This window comes from Patagioenas fasciata, chromosome 9 (assembly GCF_037038585.1).
Source record: "Patagioenas fasciata isolate bPatFas1 chromosome 9, bPatFas1.hap1, whole genome shotgun sequence".
NCBI lineage: Eukaryota > Metazoa > Chordata > Aves > Columbiformes > Columbidae > Patagioenas > Patagioenas fasciata.
In genome coordinates, this window is record NC_092528.1 from 26,369,735 (window position 1) to 26,383,792 (window position 14,058).

A 14,058-nucleotide genomic window follows, 5' to 3' on the forward strand; every position below is an offset into this window, starting at 1 on the left:
GAAGGGGCCCTTCGCGGCACTTCCGGGCCGGGCGGCGACGGAGCGGTAGCGGCGCGGATCGGATACCGGGCGGTACCGGCAACACCGCAGCTGGGCCGCAGCGGCCGGACCGCAACCCCACCGGACCCCACCTCCCTCCGCGGGCCGGCCGGGCGGCACCATGATCACCTCAGCCGGTGAGGGAACGGCGCGGGGCAGCGTTGCCCGCCGGGGTTTCGCTGAGTCAGGGCCGTGACTGGGCACCGCCACAGGCCGCAGCGCTCCGCGGGGCCGCCCGTCATCGGGGCTCCCAGCCTCCCTGGGGACCCCCGGCCGGCAACCGCCGTGCGCGCTGGCGGGAGCAAAAGGGCCGCCCCGGTGCTTTGCTACAACCGGCACGTTAAGGCTGAGCCGCGGGAGGCGGCGGCGCTGCCCCGTGCCCGCCCGTCCCCGGGTGCTGCGGCGGCCTGAGCGGGGCCGACTCCTCGGCAGGCTCGGGGGGGACAGGCGGGGGGTAGAGGCGGCAGCTGCCCACCCGGGGGCCGTGTCCTCCTGCCGGCTCTGTGCGAGGGCTCCCGTGGCTTCGCCGGCACCTGGCGGACACGGGGCTGCTCCTGTGCCGCGGTTGTGAACGGGGGGTTTTCACTTCCTTAACGTGAATAACGCATAACAGGTATAAGCCGGTGGGCAGGAGGGCTCTGTAGGAGGCACAGTGGGAATAAGAAAAGGGGAAGAGGCAAACTTGAACTTGGAGGGGGTTGGAAATGCAAATGCCTTGCAGAGGAAGAGCCACCCTAAAGAGTCCAGGCTCATCAAGCGTGTGAGCAATTAAAAGTTAAACACTGTTTCTGGATCTAATGAGAGCTTCATAGTGTGAGAAGATATGAGGAGTGTTTACGAAAAGTACTCAGGCCAGAAACTAATATGTGACAGTGGCTGAGGATAATAACCCGCAAGTAGCTTTATTTTTCTGAACCCTTTGCATTATGTTTCAGCCTTATTTTGAGAAGTAGGAATTAATTTTAGAGGGTTTTTAAAAGATGAAACTAATATGTTGGATAGTAGTGAGATTGCTTCCTCCTGATAGATCAGGTAAATGCAGGAGCTTATTTAAAAAAAAAAAAATTACACATTTGGAGTATAGTTTCAGAAAACAGCTGGAAGGAGCCACAGTGGGGAAGCTGCTGAACCTGCTTTCCTTGCTGAAGGGCCACATCAGTGCTCCTTCAGTTGTTACTGATGGACATGTGTCTAACCTGGTTTTAAAAAATCTTTGATAATGGATGTTCTACAACCTTGTCAGGCAAAGTGAATATCTATCTTACTGTCAGAAAACTTTTCTTATCATCAAACCTCAATCTTTGACGCTCCAAATAAAGCTTGGTTCTACTGTTTCTGTTCATATCTGACACAAAGATCAGGTTATTTGCCTTCTGCTGGCAGCTGCCCTGTACAGGTATGAACTGTGTACCCTTCCCAGATTTCTGTAAACTAACCAATTACAGACCGCCAGTCAAACTTGTAAGTCCCGGTTGCTCGACCTCTTTGTTCATATTGCTCAGTTCTGAGCACCCTGGTTTGCTCATAACTCTTAAAACTCGGTGCCCAGCGCTGGGCACTGCAGTCTGGCTCAGGTGCCAAGCAGAGGGGAGGATTTGCCTCATCCGTCTGCCAAGAAACACTCTCCCTTACACATCTCAGTGTGAAGTTTGGGTTCTCTGCCTCCCACTGCAGCCACATGATATTATTGATTGTGTTTCATCTTATTCCACTGTACTCTTCGGATTCCTTTCTATATTTTTACATTATAGTTTGGAGCTGCACGTTCGCCTTTTAGATTTGTCAGGATCATTTGAAAGTCCAGTTCTGGCCTTTCTAATTTGATTTAGATTTTAAAAGGTTATCAATCTATACAACAGATGAAAGATTAAAAGCAGTGAATTGTGTTGGACCTATATCAAATCCTATTCCAGCCCTTACAGTTGTGTCCTTGCAGTCTGACAATGAAACACCCTACAACCACACTTCAGACTGGTCTCACCAAAAAACTGTGAAAATCTTGGTTATGTCAGTGGAACAATATTTCTGTAGCTGTTTGTAAAAATGTTCTGGTACAGTGTCAGGAGTCCTGCTAAAGCTGCAAGATAGGGTGTCTTTTCTCAGCCATGAGGTCTGTTTCCTTGGCATGAAAGTAGGATGTTTTGACATGATCTTGGTGCTCCTTGGGGAAGTGGGAAGTGACTCGCTAGAAGGCTGTCAGCAAACTATTGAGGTACCTGAAGGTAAATCCCAGATTCTCCGAGTTCCATCTCATATGTTTTCCTCTGAGAAGGATCATCTTTTATAAACAATGTACCTTTTCAGTTATAAATTCTGAACTATTTTGTATCATGCTTAATACAAACTTGAATCTGATATTTTAATTTTAATACTGAAGATTTAAAACTGACATTCCAGGGACAGCATTTTTTCCTGTCCTGTTGGCTTTGAACTAAATAACATGTTCACTTTTGAAACAGAGAGGGTCCAAAACTGACTGTGATCTTGTTTTGCAGCTGGAATTATCTCTCTTCTGGATGAAGAAGAGCCACAGCTCAAGGTAAACTCTTACATCAGGGAGCAAATAGCAGCAAATGCATTTTGTTGAGAGCTTAAAATCAGGAATGAATGGATCTCAATAATTAATGGTTGGAGAACAACAGGTGGGCTCTGAATCATATCTAGCCTGAAAACAGAAAGGAAAGGCTTAAATAACATGATACCAGATGGCAAACTTCCTTGTTTTGAATGTGGATCAAACTGGAGCTTCATGAGCCAAGATCTCTGTTCACCAAAGCTCCCAGCTCTCTGATGATAACAGGGCTTTGTCACTTAAAAGTGTTCCAGAGCCTGCATCTTGTTTGTGTAAATTTCAGCTGAAGAACATCTCAAGTGTTTTTTTTAATATTGGTAATCCCCTAAATGTTTTGCTTAGAAACAAACAAAGATGGTGGTAGATCCCAGCGAGCCCTGCTTTTCCTCTGAACTGATTACAAGTGGGCTGGTTCTAGTCCAGATATGGGTTATCTACTAAAGAACTGTGTCCAAAAAAAATAAATAGTGTTGGCTGGCATAGACCACAGGCCAGTTCTATGTGCTACACAAAGGTTGCCACAAAGCCTTCAAGAACTTTGCATTTTAAGGAATTTCACCTGTCAGTCGTTTTAGCCAGTCATTCTACAGAGAGAGGATGGGAAGTAATGTCAGGGTTGTCTTACCTGTTAAGTGAGCAGCCCTTTATTTGCAAAGGACTTCCAAAGATTAGTGAATGCTTGAAGAGATCTTTTAAAGTAGAATTTTCTATTGAAATGGGTCTGTGTTTATAATATCAGTCTTAGGTGATGCTTCATTTTTCTTGGGGAAGGGTAATAAATGCATTTTTTTAATGTAAATAATTTTATTATTTTTGTAGGAGTTTGCTCTTCACAAGTTGAATGCTGTTGTCAATGACTTCTGGGCAGAAATCTCTGAGTCAGTGGACAAAATGTAAGAGAAGACACTTATTGCTTCAGAGTGTGCTACTTAAAAAGAACGTGACATATGAAGTGGATGTAGTTCTGGTTGTTTGATACTTGCTGGTGCAACATCTAGCTGCATATTTTCCGGAACACACTAATACGAGTGAATGTGGAGTTGGAGCTGTAGTGCCAAAGATGCACGTTGTGTCAAGCTGTTATGTGGCCTTGGAGAGGAACGAGCACACAGAGCTGATGCTATTCTTTCTCTTCTTTGCAGTGAAGTTCTCTATGAAGATGAGGGCTTTCGGAGCCGGCAGTTTGCTGCTCTAGTTGCTTCTAAAGTTTTTTACCACTTGGGAGCTTTTGAGGAATCGCTGAACTATGCCCTGGGAGCAGGTGACCTCTTCAATGTCAACGACAACTCAGAATATGTGGAGACGATCATTGGTAAACAACCATTGCTGCAAAAGAAAAGCTCTTGTCAAAACTACTGTAACTTTGGGATTTTACTAGATTTATCTGCGTTTCTCTTCCTCTCCTTGTATTCGCTTAAACTGATGCTGCAGTTGGTTTTACACAGTTTATTTTTGCTTTGTTTCCCCTGCTTTGTGATTCTGTAACAGAACTGACTTAGGAGTTCTGGCAATATTTCCCAGTTCTTAACTGTTATTCCATTGCAAGTTTCTAATAGCAAGATTGCTTTTGTTTTTATTGTCCCTTCTCCCATTTATCTGCTAATGTTATTGCTGATGTCGGCATAACTTTGGAAATAATTGGCTAAGTGTAGGTGCACACCTAACTGAGGTTTTTTTAACCACCCTTAACAAGAAAGCAACTCAGATGTTGAATGCATGTATAACTTAGATGTTTTTTAACAGTTGCATCTGCTGGCATCACCCTGTACAGGATGCAGTGGATCAGAGTTGGCTTTCAGTCTCCCCAGCTACTGCTTTCAGGGGAGCTAATAAGTCTCCTACAGCTGTTTCCTCATTTATGTAAAATATTGTGGCACTTAAAGATCATTTGCTTGGTTCCATTTTAAAAATATGTACTGGCTTTTGGCACGAAAATCGGAGTTTATTACAAGAGAGTATAAGTATCTTCTGCTATTCTCTGTGTAGGACTACACTAATACTTCTTGTGCCTCACCTTTGCGCGGTTACCTATATGCTGTATGTGCTGGTGGAATGTGTATGCACATACTGGTCTTTTCATCTGGAAAAACACCTGCAAATATCTAGAAAGTTGACATTTTTCCCCCCTATATTTGTTCAATATCTTTTCAGCAAAATGTATCGACCACTATACTAAACAGTGTGTGGAGAATGCGGAACTGCCAGAAGGGGAGAAGAAACCTGTTGATGAAAGGCTAGAAGGGATCGTGAACAAAATGTTCCAGCGGTGCTTGGATGATCACAAGTACAAGCAGGCCATTGGCATTGCTCTGGAGACGCGCCGGCTGGACGTCTTTGAGAAAACTATCCTCGAATCGGTATGTGCAAGAGACAGGAGGCACCTGTAGCTCGTCCCTTCCTGGTGTGAATCCAGAAGTGAAGGGCAGGATCCAAGTCGCTCTGGAACTTGCCCCATTTTGTCTGAACAGAATAAAAGATGAAACTTGGGGGCGTTCAGTTCAGTGTGTTCATGGAAGGCAGAGCCACTCAGGGCTATCGAGTGTAGAGTGACCTCCTACATTGTGCCGCCTTCTTTAGGTATTCCCTGTCAACTACGAACAGAGGATTGATACTGGGCTAGGCAGACTTTAGCTCTGGTGTGATATTAGAACAGCTCTTATTTTTTTTTATGCTCTGATACACTGTGGGAAGGGATCCTTAGGGTTAGGTAACCGATTTAGTTATGGGAGGTAAACAATACCTTTGTAAAAAATCCTGTAGTTGGGTGAGCTGCTGTAATTTTCAGTAAGTGGCTGTGTGCAGTGTTAGCCTGCCCTGACTGCAGGGTGGTACCATCTGGCTTCAGCATCTTTCACCGAGGATTTAACTTGGACAGGGCTTTGAGCCACTTTTCTATTGGAAAACGTCCCTGCCCATGGTAGAGGTTGGAACCAACCAACCTCTTCCAACCCAAACATTTCTATTTTAAGTCATGTTACCTAGTAATGACATAAGAGAAACTCGCCTGTAGTCGTTTGCAGCAGCTCAGCAGTTGTGTGTAATCTTGTTGTGCTGCAATATTTCAATTATATACCAGAACACATGGTTTAAATCCTTTAAATTTTACCTCTTTTCAGTTTACAGCTTTCCCACATTTTTGGATGTGTCCCATTTCTGTATATGGGAGTGATAATCAAAAGGCATTCCTCTTTCTCTGTCCTGTTTGCTGTCCTATGAATTTGCAAACTTTGCCCTCTATAAATCCCTCATTTCAAATTACCTTTCCAAAGTCTAGTAGCCAAATCTGGTTGTCAGTCTCTAGCAGAAGGATTTGGGGATCTTTTCTTGGTACACCGTTTGTTTTGCTGACATTGTATGTTCATTAAATTTTGCTGCATTCAAGAATGATTATTCAAACAAGAGAGGTGAAGAAGGGGAAATAAGTATTGAACTTTTAAATTAATCTTTTGTATGTTTTAACTACTGAATTAAATATTTGCCCTGGACAGTTTTGGTAGTATTTTTTCTTTAAACAGCAATACACCTGCCTATAAGCTTTTCTGAAAATGGGAGATGAAACTGTGAAGGTTTTTATGTGCATGTCTTTTGCTCTGCTTTTTAAAATGGAAATGAGGGAGCTTTATTGTAATTTCTAAATCCTGCTTGTCAGTCCAAACCCAGACTTGATATCTCTGAATTTAATTTCAGAACGATGTTCCTGGGATGCTGGCCTACAGCTTGAAGCTCTGTATGTCTTTAATGCAGAATAAACAGTTCCGTAATAAAGTCTTGAGAGTTCTAGTTAAAATCTACATGAATCTGGAGAAACCAGACTTCATCAACGTGTGCCAGGTAAACCTCTCAGAGTGCTCTAAGAATCAATCAAAAGTTGCTCTTCTTCAGATGTATTTGACTTGACATCTACCTGATCTCTGTTATTTATGCAGTTAAGTATTTTTTCCTGGTTGTGTGCTTCAAATATATATCAAAGTAGGATCAACTTGAAAAAGAGATGCAAATATTGCACATTTGGTCAGTTTATAGAAAAAGAAACATGTTCAAAGGCAGTTTAGGAATGTAGGGAACCCTGACAGAATATTTCAAGCCTGTGTAGGGAGTATCAGATGGTAGTTTACAGCTTGGAATTTTGTTTATACCTCCAAAGAACATTTACATTTGTTTATTGGTAAGCCATTTGAACATTTGGTTTATGGTAAGCCATTGGCTGAAAGAGTTTAGACAACAAATTATGAAGTTACTCGGGTGTTCTCAGGCCTTCGCCAGTCTTGCTGTCTTGGGAGTGTTATACCTCTTCCGTTTTAGCTGAGACATCCCTTTGAGATGACTGATGCTTCTTTAATGTGCTCTTGAAATTTCTGTGTTTAGTAGGACATTTTCAGCTTCCAAAGATAAAGCTGCAGAAATAGGAAGACTTGAATATTGTGTCTTGAATTTGTAGTACTTGATCTCATTTATAAACTGACCTATGAAAACTCTTCAAAGATTAGTATTATGTCTTATGGGAGAGAGAGATTTTTTCTTTCTCTGAAGGGATGTTCTGTGGTAGCATCAGATGAGGTAAGAGGGAAAATGGAACATGGCGTGGGTAGTGTTGCTTTTTCATTCTGAAATACGCAATGTCTTCTCACGATTTATTTTTTTTCTGTTTTTCCCTTCCTCCTGCTCAGTGCCTGATATTCCTGGATGACCCACAGGCTGTGAGTGACATCTTAGAAAAACTGGTGAAGGAAGACAACCTTCTCATGGCCTACCAAATTTGTTTTGATCTGTATGAAAGCGCTAGCCAGCAGTTCTTGTCCTCGGTGATCCAGAATCTCCGTACTGTTGGCACTCCCATCGCCTCCGTGCCTGGATCCACCAACACCGGCACTGTCCCTGGATCAGAGAAAGACAGGTGGGAACACTGGGTTGAGAAGAGGTGCAATTGTTTGGTTACAGTTGTGCTCTGAGCCTCCTGTTCTGTGTGTGGATGTTCATTACAGTCGAGTTACTCTCTTTAATTTAAGCCAGGTTAATAGACAAGACATGGTATCTGCTGGGGGCAAAACTGTGTATTACTGGAATCCACTGTTTGAAAGAATGCATTTTCTTTTGCAGCTGAAGTAAGCATGATGCAGTTCCTGTTGCTCAGTTAATGAGCAGTAGTTCATTAAGTCATAGTGTGAATTGCTCAGGAACACTCTGATGTTGTGTCATCTTTGCAGCCACTTGTAAAGCTCAGGAAGGAGTGAGTTCAGGCAGAAAGCTCATCACAGCTCTGTGCAAGGTTGGTTTCATATCACAGCTGTGGTCTGCTGTCTGCTTGTGTGGAGAGTGAGCTCAGGTGATACTGTGTTGGCATAGACCCTTTTGTACTTGGAATTTAAAAGAGCTAATTCAAATCTAGTCTGAGTTTTGTTAAAGTCCTGACATTTAAAACCTGTTCAGTGGTCAACATCACTGGATCTTTGCTGCAGGAAGCTGCTGTTAAGAAAACCAAAGTTGTCACTAACCAGACCATCCTCCTTACTTCTTCTTTTGATGACTTACAGGTAACCGAGACAGTTTTGTTTTAAACCTGTTTTTAGAGGATTGGCCAATCCATGTTAAGGCTGCTGCCCATCTTGGGGGCAGCGTCTAAGAAGTCTGTGCTGCATCTGCTCTTTAATCAGCAGAGCTGTCATATCTGCACACAACCTGATCCCTGCACTGTCTGTGACAGTGTGTGATGGAGAATGCTGCCTGCAGCATGGCCGGCTTATGCAGCTGGGAGAACTGGGTCTGCATCAGTGAGACGGGCATAGCAAGCATTCTCCTTGCTGCTTTTCCAGTGAAGTGAAAGGCACCGAATAATTTGTAAGCCAGGCTGAAGCATTAGGACAAGGTGCTAACAACAGCTTATTATGTTTCATTTCCATTTCAACACTCTAACATCCATCCTGATAGTGAACTCAAGAATTCTGAGTGAGGATATAATTATCCTCACTGCCTTGTTTGTTGACCTTGTTTTCTCACCTATCTATCCCTGTTGATTCCCTAAAAACATCTCTAGTTTTGTTATCTCTAAAGATGGAATAAGAAGATGGGATTTTCTTGACCTTTGTCTTCAATTTCCCTGAAAATTGAATTGTGGAGGAGTTTGCTTTTCAGCAGTGACCTCCAGATAGTCAGCCCTTGTGCTGTCAAAGTCCTGTTTACAGTTGTCACCTCCAAATCCCAGACTATTCTTTCAGGACATAATTACAGCACTTGACTGGTTACAAGTGATGAACTGGGTTGCGTTTTTCATTTTTATTTTAAGTGATGCTATGGAAGCAGAAGAGAAACCAGGAAGCGCTTGTGCGGGGAAGTCTCCAGAAATTGTGAGTGCCATTTTGAAAATACACTTTGCTTAGTTTTTCTGATGTGTTCCATTTGTATCTCTGGGGTTGCTAAATTAGTTTGGTTAGTGAAAAATTGAATTCCACTTCTGTCTGCATTGGAGACAAGACAACAGATGGTCTCTGAGGACCGAATATCTGACAGTGTGAAAGTCCAGCGGTTTGGATACTGGAAGGTGGGGGAGAGTGGGAAGTGAGTACATTTTGGTGGGAATTACTGAGACCTGCAAAAGGGGACAGAAGGATCTGGTTCACATGTTTGCTTTTTGTTGATACTGAAATAATTTACTAATTCCAGAAGAAAAGGGCCTCAAATTTGATTGCTGCCAAGAACCTCAGCTGATGAATTAGCTTGATATATTTTTTTTCTTCTTCTGAAATCTGGCTGTAGTTCTGGCTGGATAGAACTGGTGCTGTTCCGCAAGAATGGCAGGAGGGGATGCTGTAGTGTCTTTTCCATGGAAGAGGAAGGCATTGTCTCTGGATGACATGGTGGCTATGTTGCTGGCTCATCTTTTTGTTTAGCTTCTTTTACCAAGAATCAGAGAAAGCAAGTTCACTTCTAACATGCATAGAAATTGCATTTCAGCATGTTGGATAGCAAATACAATTCTGACGCTTCTAATGCTGAGGAAAGGAAATGCCACTAGAGAAGAGAGTAAAACCCAATACAGTTTAGGGGTTTTCTTTGTGGTTTGTTTTTTGTTTGTTTTTCTTTTTCCCCATGATGCATGTTTGCAAAGTAGACTTGGGAATCTTTGAGGGATTCTTGCAGATCACTTAAAAATAATCAAGCACAAAAAGAAGCATTTTCTTGAAATTCTTTTCCACAAGGAAAACAAAAGGGGTGGAGTTTCTTACCCCATCCAGGAACCTGTAAGTAGTGCCTTTGTGCAGGAATGCAGTCTTGAATCAGTTTCTGCTGCTTTGGCATTGCTGACTGTGCCAAGGGACAAGTACATTAAAGTGATCTATGTGACCAGAAATGTTCTTGAGCTTAATCTTTCACAATTCAGAGAAATAATTGAGGGGATTAGTTTAAGGGCTGAATTACTCAAGCTTGGCTGGTCTCTAACCTGCTAACAAAGAGCTGCACTGTACTTTTCACCCTGTTCAGAAGGGGCTTCAGTTGGAACTTAATTTGTGGAAACTTCCATGGTGAAGAAGGTTTTCTCAAAGGACTTTGGAAGGTGAATGTGTTGGAGATTCCTAGTTCTGCTAGCCATTGTTCTAAATAAAGCCTTTAACTCACGAGAATGATGCTGCAGCTCAGCAGGGTCATGCAAAGTTTTGTGGCTTTGTAGTCCTCTCCATCAAAACTTCCATGGAAATACAGGTTCGCATTTATAAAACTCTTGCAGGATGCTCATTGTATCTGTAAGGCCAAACATAGGAGCTTGCAGAATATCAGATGTCACTCACATTGTTTTGCTTTCAATAAAAGAATGCGTTTATTTTCAAAGAGTCTCCTCTCCCACCCGTGCTGTTGTGCACAAAGGGACGTGGCTATCTGGGAGGTTTGGACTTGTGCAGCGAGGGCAGAAACAATGTCCTTTCAGTCAGTTCTAAAACCTGTCAGATTTTGGAATATGGTGATGGGAATACAGCAGAGTGGCTTCTTGTGAACTGTGTTTTAACAGAGCTGTAGTTGGGTTCTCATGTTTTTTCTTCTTTTTCCTTCTATGTGAAGAACCCAGAGCCTAAGGACCAGATCTCAAAGATGATTAAAATTTTAAGTGGGGAAATGGCCATTGAGTTACATCTGCAGTTTTTAATACGAAACAACAACACAGACCTCATGATTCTCAAAAACACAAAGGTAAGAGGTTTTGTTAGATACGGTTGTCTTGGATTCATCTGATTCATCTTGTGTTTGTTTTGACCACATTGCTGTTATTTTACATCATGTTATGTTTTAACATCGCCTCCTTGGGTTTTGATGATACAAATCTGTGTTTTGATCATGATAAATTAACCCTGTGAGGCTGAACAAGAGCTGATTACACCCAAAGAAGGCCATATAGTCAGATTGTTTCAGCTTAGAGCTGCTGTGACCTAATGACAGGCTACCATTAGTGCATTGATTTTTTTTGTTTGCCGATTGGTTATAGAAACTAATCCATTTATCCCCCTATTTTTTTGTGGGCTTGTTTTCCATCTGGTCAGTGAGATGGACCAATGCACCCTCCACCTTCATGTCTTGATCCAGTGCAAATGATGCTGGTTGGGGAGGGAGGGAAGCAGCCAGAGCTGTAGGTTGGTATCTTGGTTGAGGTGTTATTGAGAGCACACCTTCAGCTTGGCTAAAGAAATCCTGACCTGTGCTTAGGGGTTAGTTTTTCCACACTGAAGACAAGTCTGGTCAGATATTAAAGTGTAGGCAGTGCTAGTGAATTGAGTGACTGTTTTTGTTTTGCAAGATGCTACTCAAGGGTGGGCAAATGAAAACTTACAGGTAAATTAGACTCTCTGAAGCTAAATGACCATTAGAAACCCTAGGAAAAGTTTTTGTGTGTGGAGTGAGATGCAATGCTGGGGGATGCTTGTCAGTGGGCTCATTTATTTCAGGAGGCACTTCAAGTGTATTGGAAAACATTTTCCATCTGCTGCTTAAGTGCTTGGGAATGATGCTGCACAGTGGTCCAGGGATGGCTTGAAGATGTCAGCAGCACATGCTTTGCTGTGCCCAGTTCCTGGAACCAGAAGGGGGTTTCTCCAGTTAAGCTGCAATTCAAGGAATAGCATCTCTGACAGAATCTCCTAGAAAGGATTGTTTTGCACTGGGAAGATGAGTCGAAGATATATTAGAATATCTGAACAATCCATTAACTTTGATTAAAGGGAAATTGCTGGTTAAATTGAGCCTAATTACAACCTGTTTTTCTAGTGTACTGACAAACATGTTAAGTGACCCAGGACATGTCTTTTGCTGGTTGGTGATACCGATTGTTTTTGTTATTTCAGGATGCAGTGCGGAATTCCGTGTGTCATACAGCAACGGTTATAGCAAACTCCTTTATGCATTGTGGTACAACCAGTGACCAGTTCCTTAGGTAAATCTATGGCAAGGAAGCTCCAATGTCATTTTGAGGTGTTTGAACAACATGCTTGCCCTGCTAAGCTCGATACTTCCAAAAGGGTGGCTGCAGAACCCCATGGGCTTAAACAAGAGTAAACAAAAGATCTGAAAACTAATGAGGCACTTGCAGGGTGAGGAATGGGCTGTATGAAAAACTTTGTATAACCTTTCTGGTTTTGTCTTCCAGAGACAATTTGGAGTGGCTGGCCAGGGCCACTAACTGGGCTAAGTTTACTGCTACCGCCAGCTTGGGTGTTATACACAAGGTAATGTTGCATTCATTCCCCTCTGTGCAATATAAATGCTTGACTTGTGAACACTGAAAACATTTGAAGTGAGGGTTTGGAATGATGCCTGCACTCTAGCTGGTCTATTGCAAGGCACAGCTGTAACGTGGTTTGTGTCTTTGCACTGAAGAAATGCTGAGCTTGATCAAGTCCGCCTCATATGATACCCAGTCCAGTTTACAGCACGTTTTGCTGTAGGTGGTAGGATAACAGAGCTCAAGGAGAGTGTCTTCTTGCTAGTTCTTCTCTTCGTTTGTGAGTTGAACACAGTCAATGGTTTCTAGCTATTAAAATTGCAGGTGTGTATTTCCTAAGTGTATTTCCTGGCTTTGAGACAGTACCAAAGTCCTTACTGTACCAAGTTACAGTAAGTTTGAATGATGACCGAAGCCGTGGTCACTTTCTTCAAATTCATTCACAGAGAGGGTGTATTTAGAATCATAGAATCATTTAAACCTGTTTTGAAATAGCAAGAAGTCTTTGTAATTGTTTTGTGTGCCTCAACCCCCATTGAAGTGCTCTAGTGAATAAATCAGTGTGGATTCTGGCCAGATTTGTCCTGGTTTAGATTCTTCACCAAGTGATTGACACTACTTGTGTATTGGGGTTAATAAAACCCTAGTAAAGAAGGATTCTTGGCTGATTTTTGTGGAGAAAGTAATGGCTATAACATGTTTTCTCCTGACTTTTTAAACTATTGTGAAATGTTTGCATCCACTGTGTTTTTCACCTTTCACTTCCCACTGTCGGCCTTTCCTGCTGCGCCCTGGACATACAGGGTCATGAGAAAGAAGCGTTACAGCTCATGGCAACGTACCTACCCAAGGACACTTCTCCGGGGTCAGCCTACCAGGAAGGTGGAGGTCTCTATGCCTTGGGCCTCATTCATGCAAACCATGGTGGGGACATCATTGACTATTTGCTGAACCAGCTGAAGAATGCCAGCAATGATGTACGTACCGAGTTCAGTAATGAGCCTTTGTTTTGTTGGGAATACCCAGAAGGGTACCAGCTGGTGTAGAACTGGGGGTTCTAGGTAACCGAGACTGGCTGTGCCATGATGTTTATACCTTCTGCGAGCTTTAAATATGAAGTCTGGTTGTAACCTGTTGCTTAAGGTTTAAGTAAGATTTTTAGGAAATTCTTGTGTATTTGACAGTGAATCTGGCTTCAGTGTTCTTACTGCTTATATATCTATTTGGTTTTGTTCGTGGACCAGCAGTATTCAGGCACTGTTATTGCTTACACTGTAGCTGTCAAAGGAATAAGTCACAAAATACTTCTGCTGCTCTCTAGTTTTAATGCATCTTATACAAAAAGAAGTGTTTTACTTCACCACTTGATATTTGTAGATCTCTACAAAAAGTCTCTTAAATTTTGGGATAGATTAGTGTTTTTTTCCAGCATGTTCCCTTCTTTGGGTAATTTCTGACTGCATCTTTAAGAATTCTGAGTGCGGATCACCCTCATCTTATTGCAAATATACTGCTTTTCTTGTATCTGTTGTTAGAACAAAAGGGCATGTAGACTGTTTTAAGTGGGTACCGATTTACCTGTCCATTCAAAAGCTATTACTAGGCAGCAATTTTTACATATGGCACAGACTTGCCTTTTATTGCATAAATCACTCCGGGAAAAGGACCTTAAAAATACTAGGAAGTTTATTGTGCTGTTTGAAAAATTTCTGATAGTGCTTATGGGCTTTTGAACTGCTGTTTTTCC

General features: G+C 42.5%; 1 protein-coding gene across 1 annotated transcript in view; it reads left to right on the top strand.

Moving 5' to 3' along the window:
• PSMD1 (proteasome 26S subunit, non-ATPase 1) overlaps positions 1-14,058 on the top strand; it is a 68,362-nt gene continuing 54,304 nt past the window's right edge. The window contains exons 1-12 of the mRNA XM_065844897.2: positions 1-176; positions 2,535-2,578; positions 3,431-3,504; positions 3,754-3,923; positions 4,763-4,968; positions 6,299-6,442; positions 7,279-7,505; positions 8,892-8,952; positions 10,661-10,789; positions 11,935-12,023; positions 12,237-12,315; positions 13,115-13,288. Of these exons, the coding sequence (XP_065700969.1) occupies positions 161-176; positions 2,535-2,578; positions 3,431-3,504; positions 3,754-3,923; positions 4,763-4,968; positions 6,299-6,442; positions 7,279-7,505; positions 8,892-8,952; positions 10,661-10,789; positions 11,935-12,023; positions 12,237-12,315; positions 13,115-13,288 (1,413 nt within the window). The 5' untranslated portion in view covers positions 1-160. The remainder of the gene's footprint in view (positions 177-2,534; positions 2,579-3,430; positions 3,505-3,753; positions 3,924-4,762; positions 4,969-6,298; positions 6,443-7,278; positions 7,506-8,891; positions 8,953-10,660; positions 10,790-11,934; positions 12,024-12,236; positions 12,316-13,114; positions 13,289-14,058) is intronic.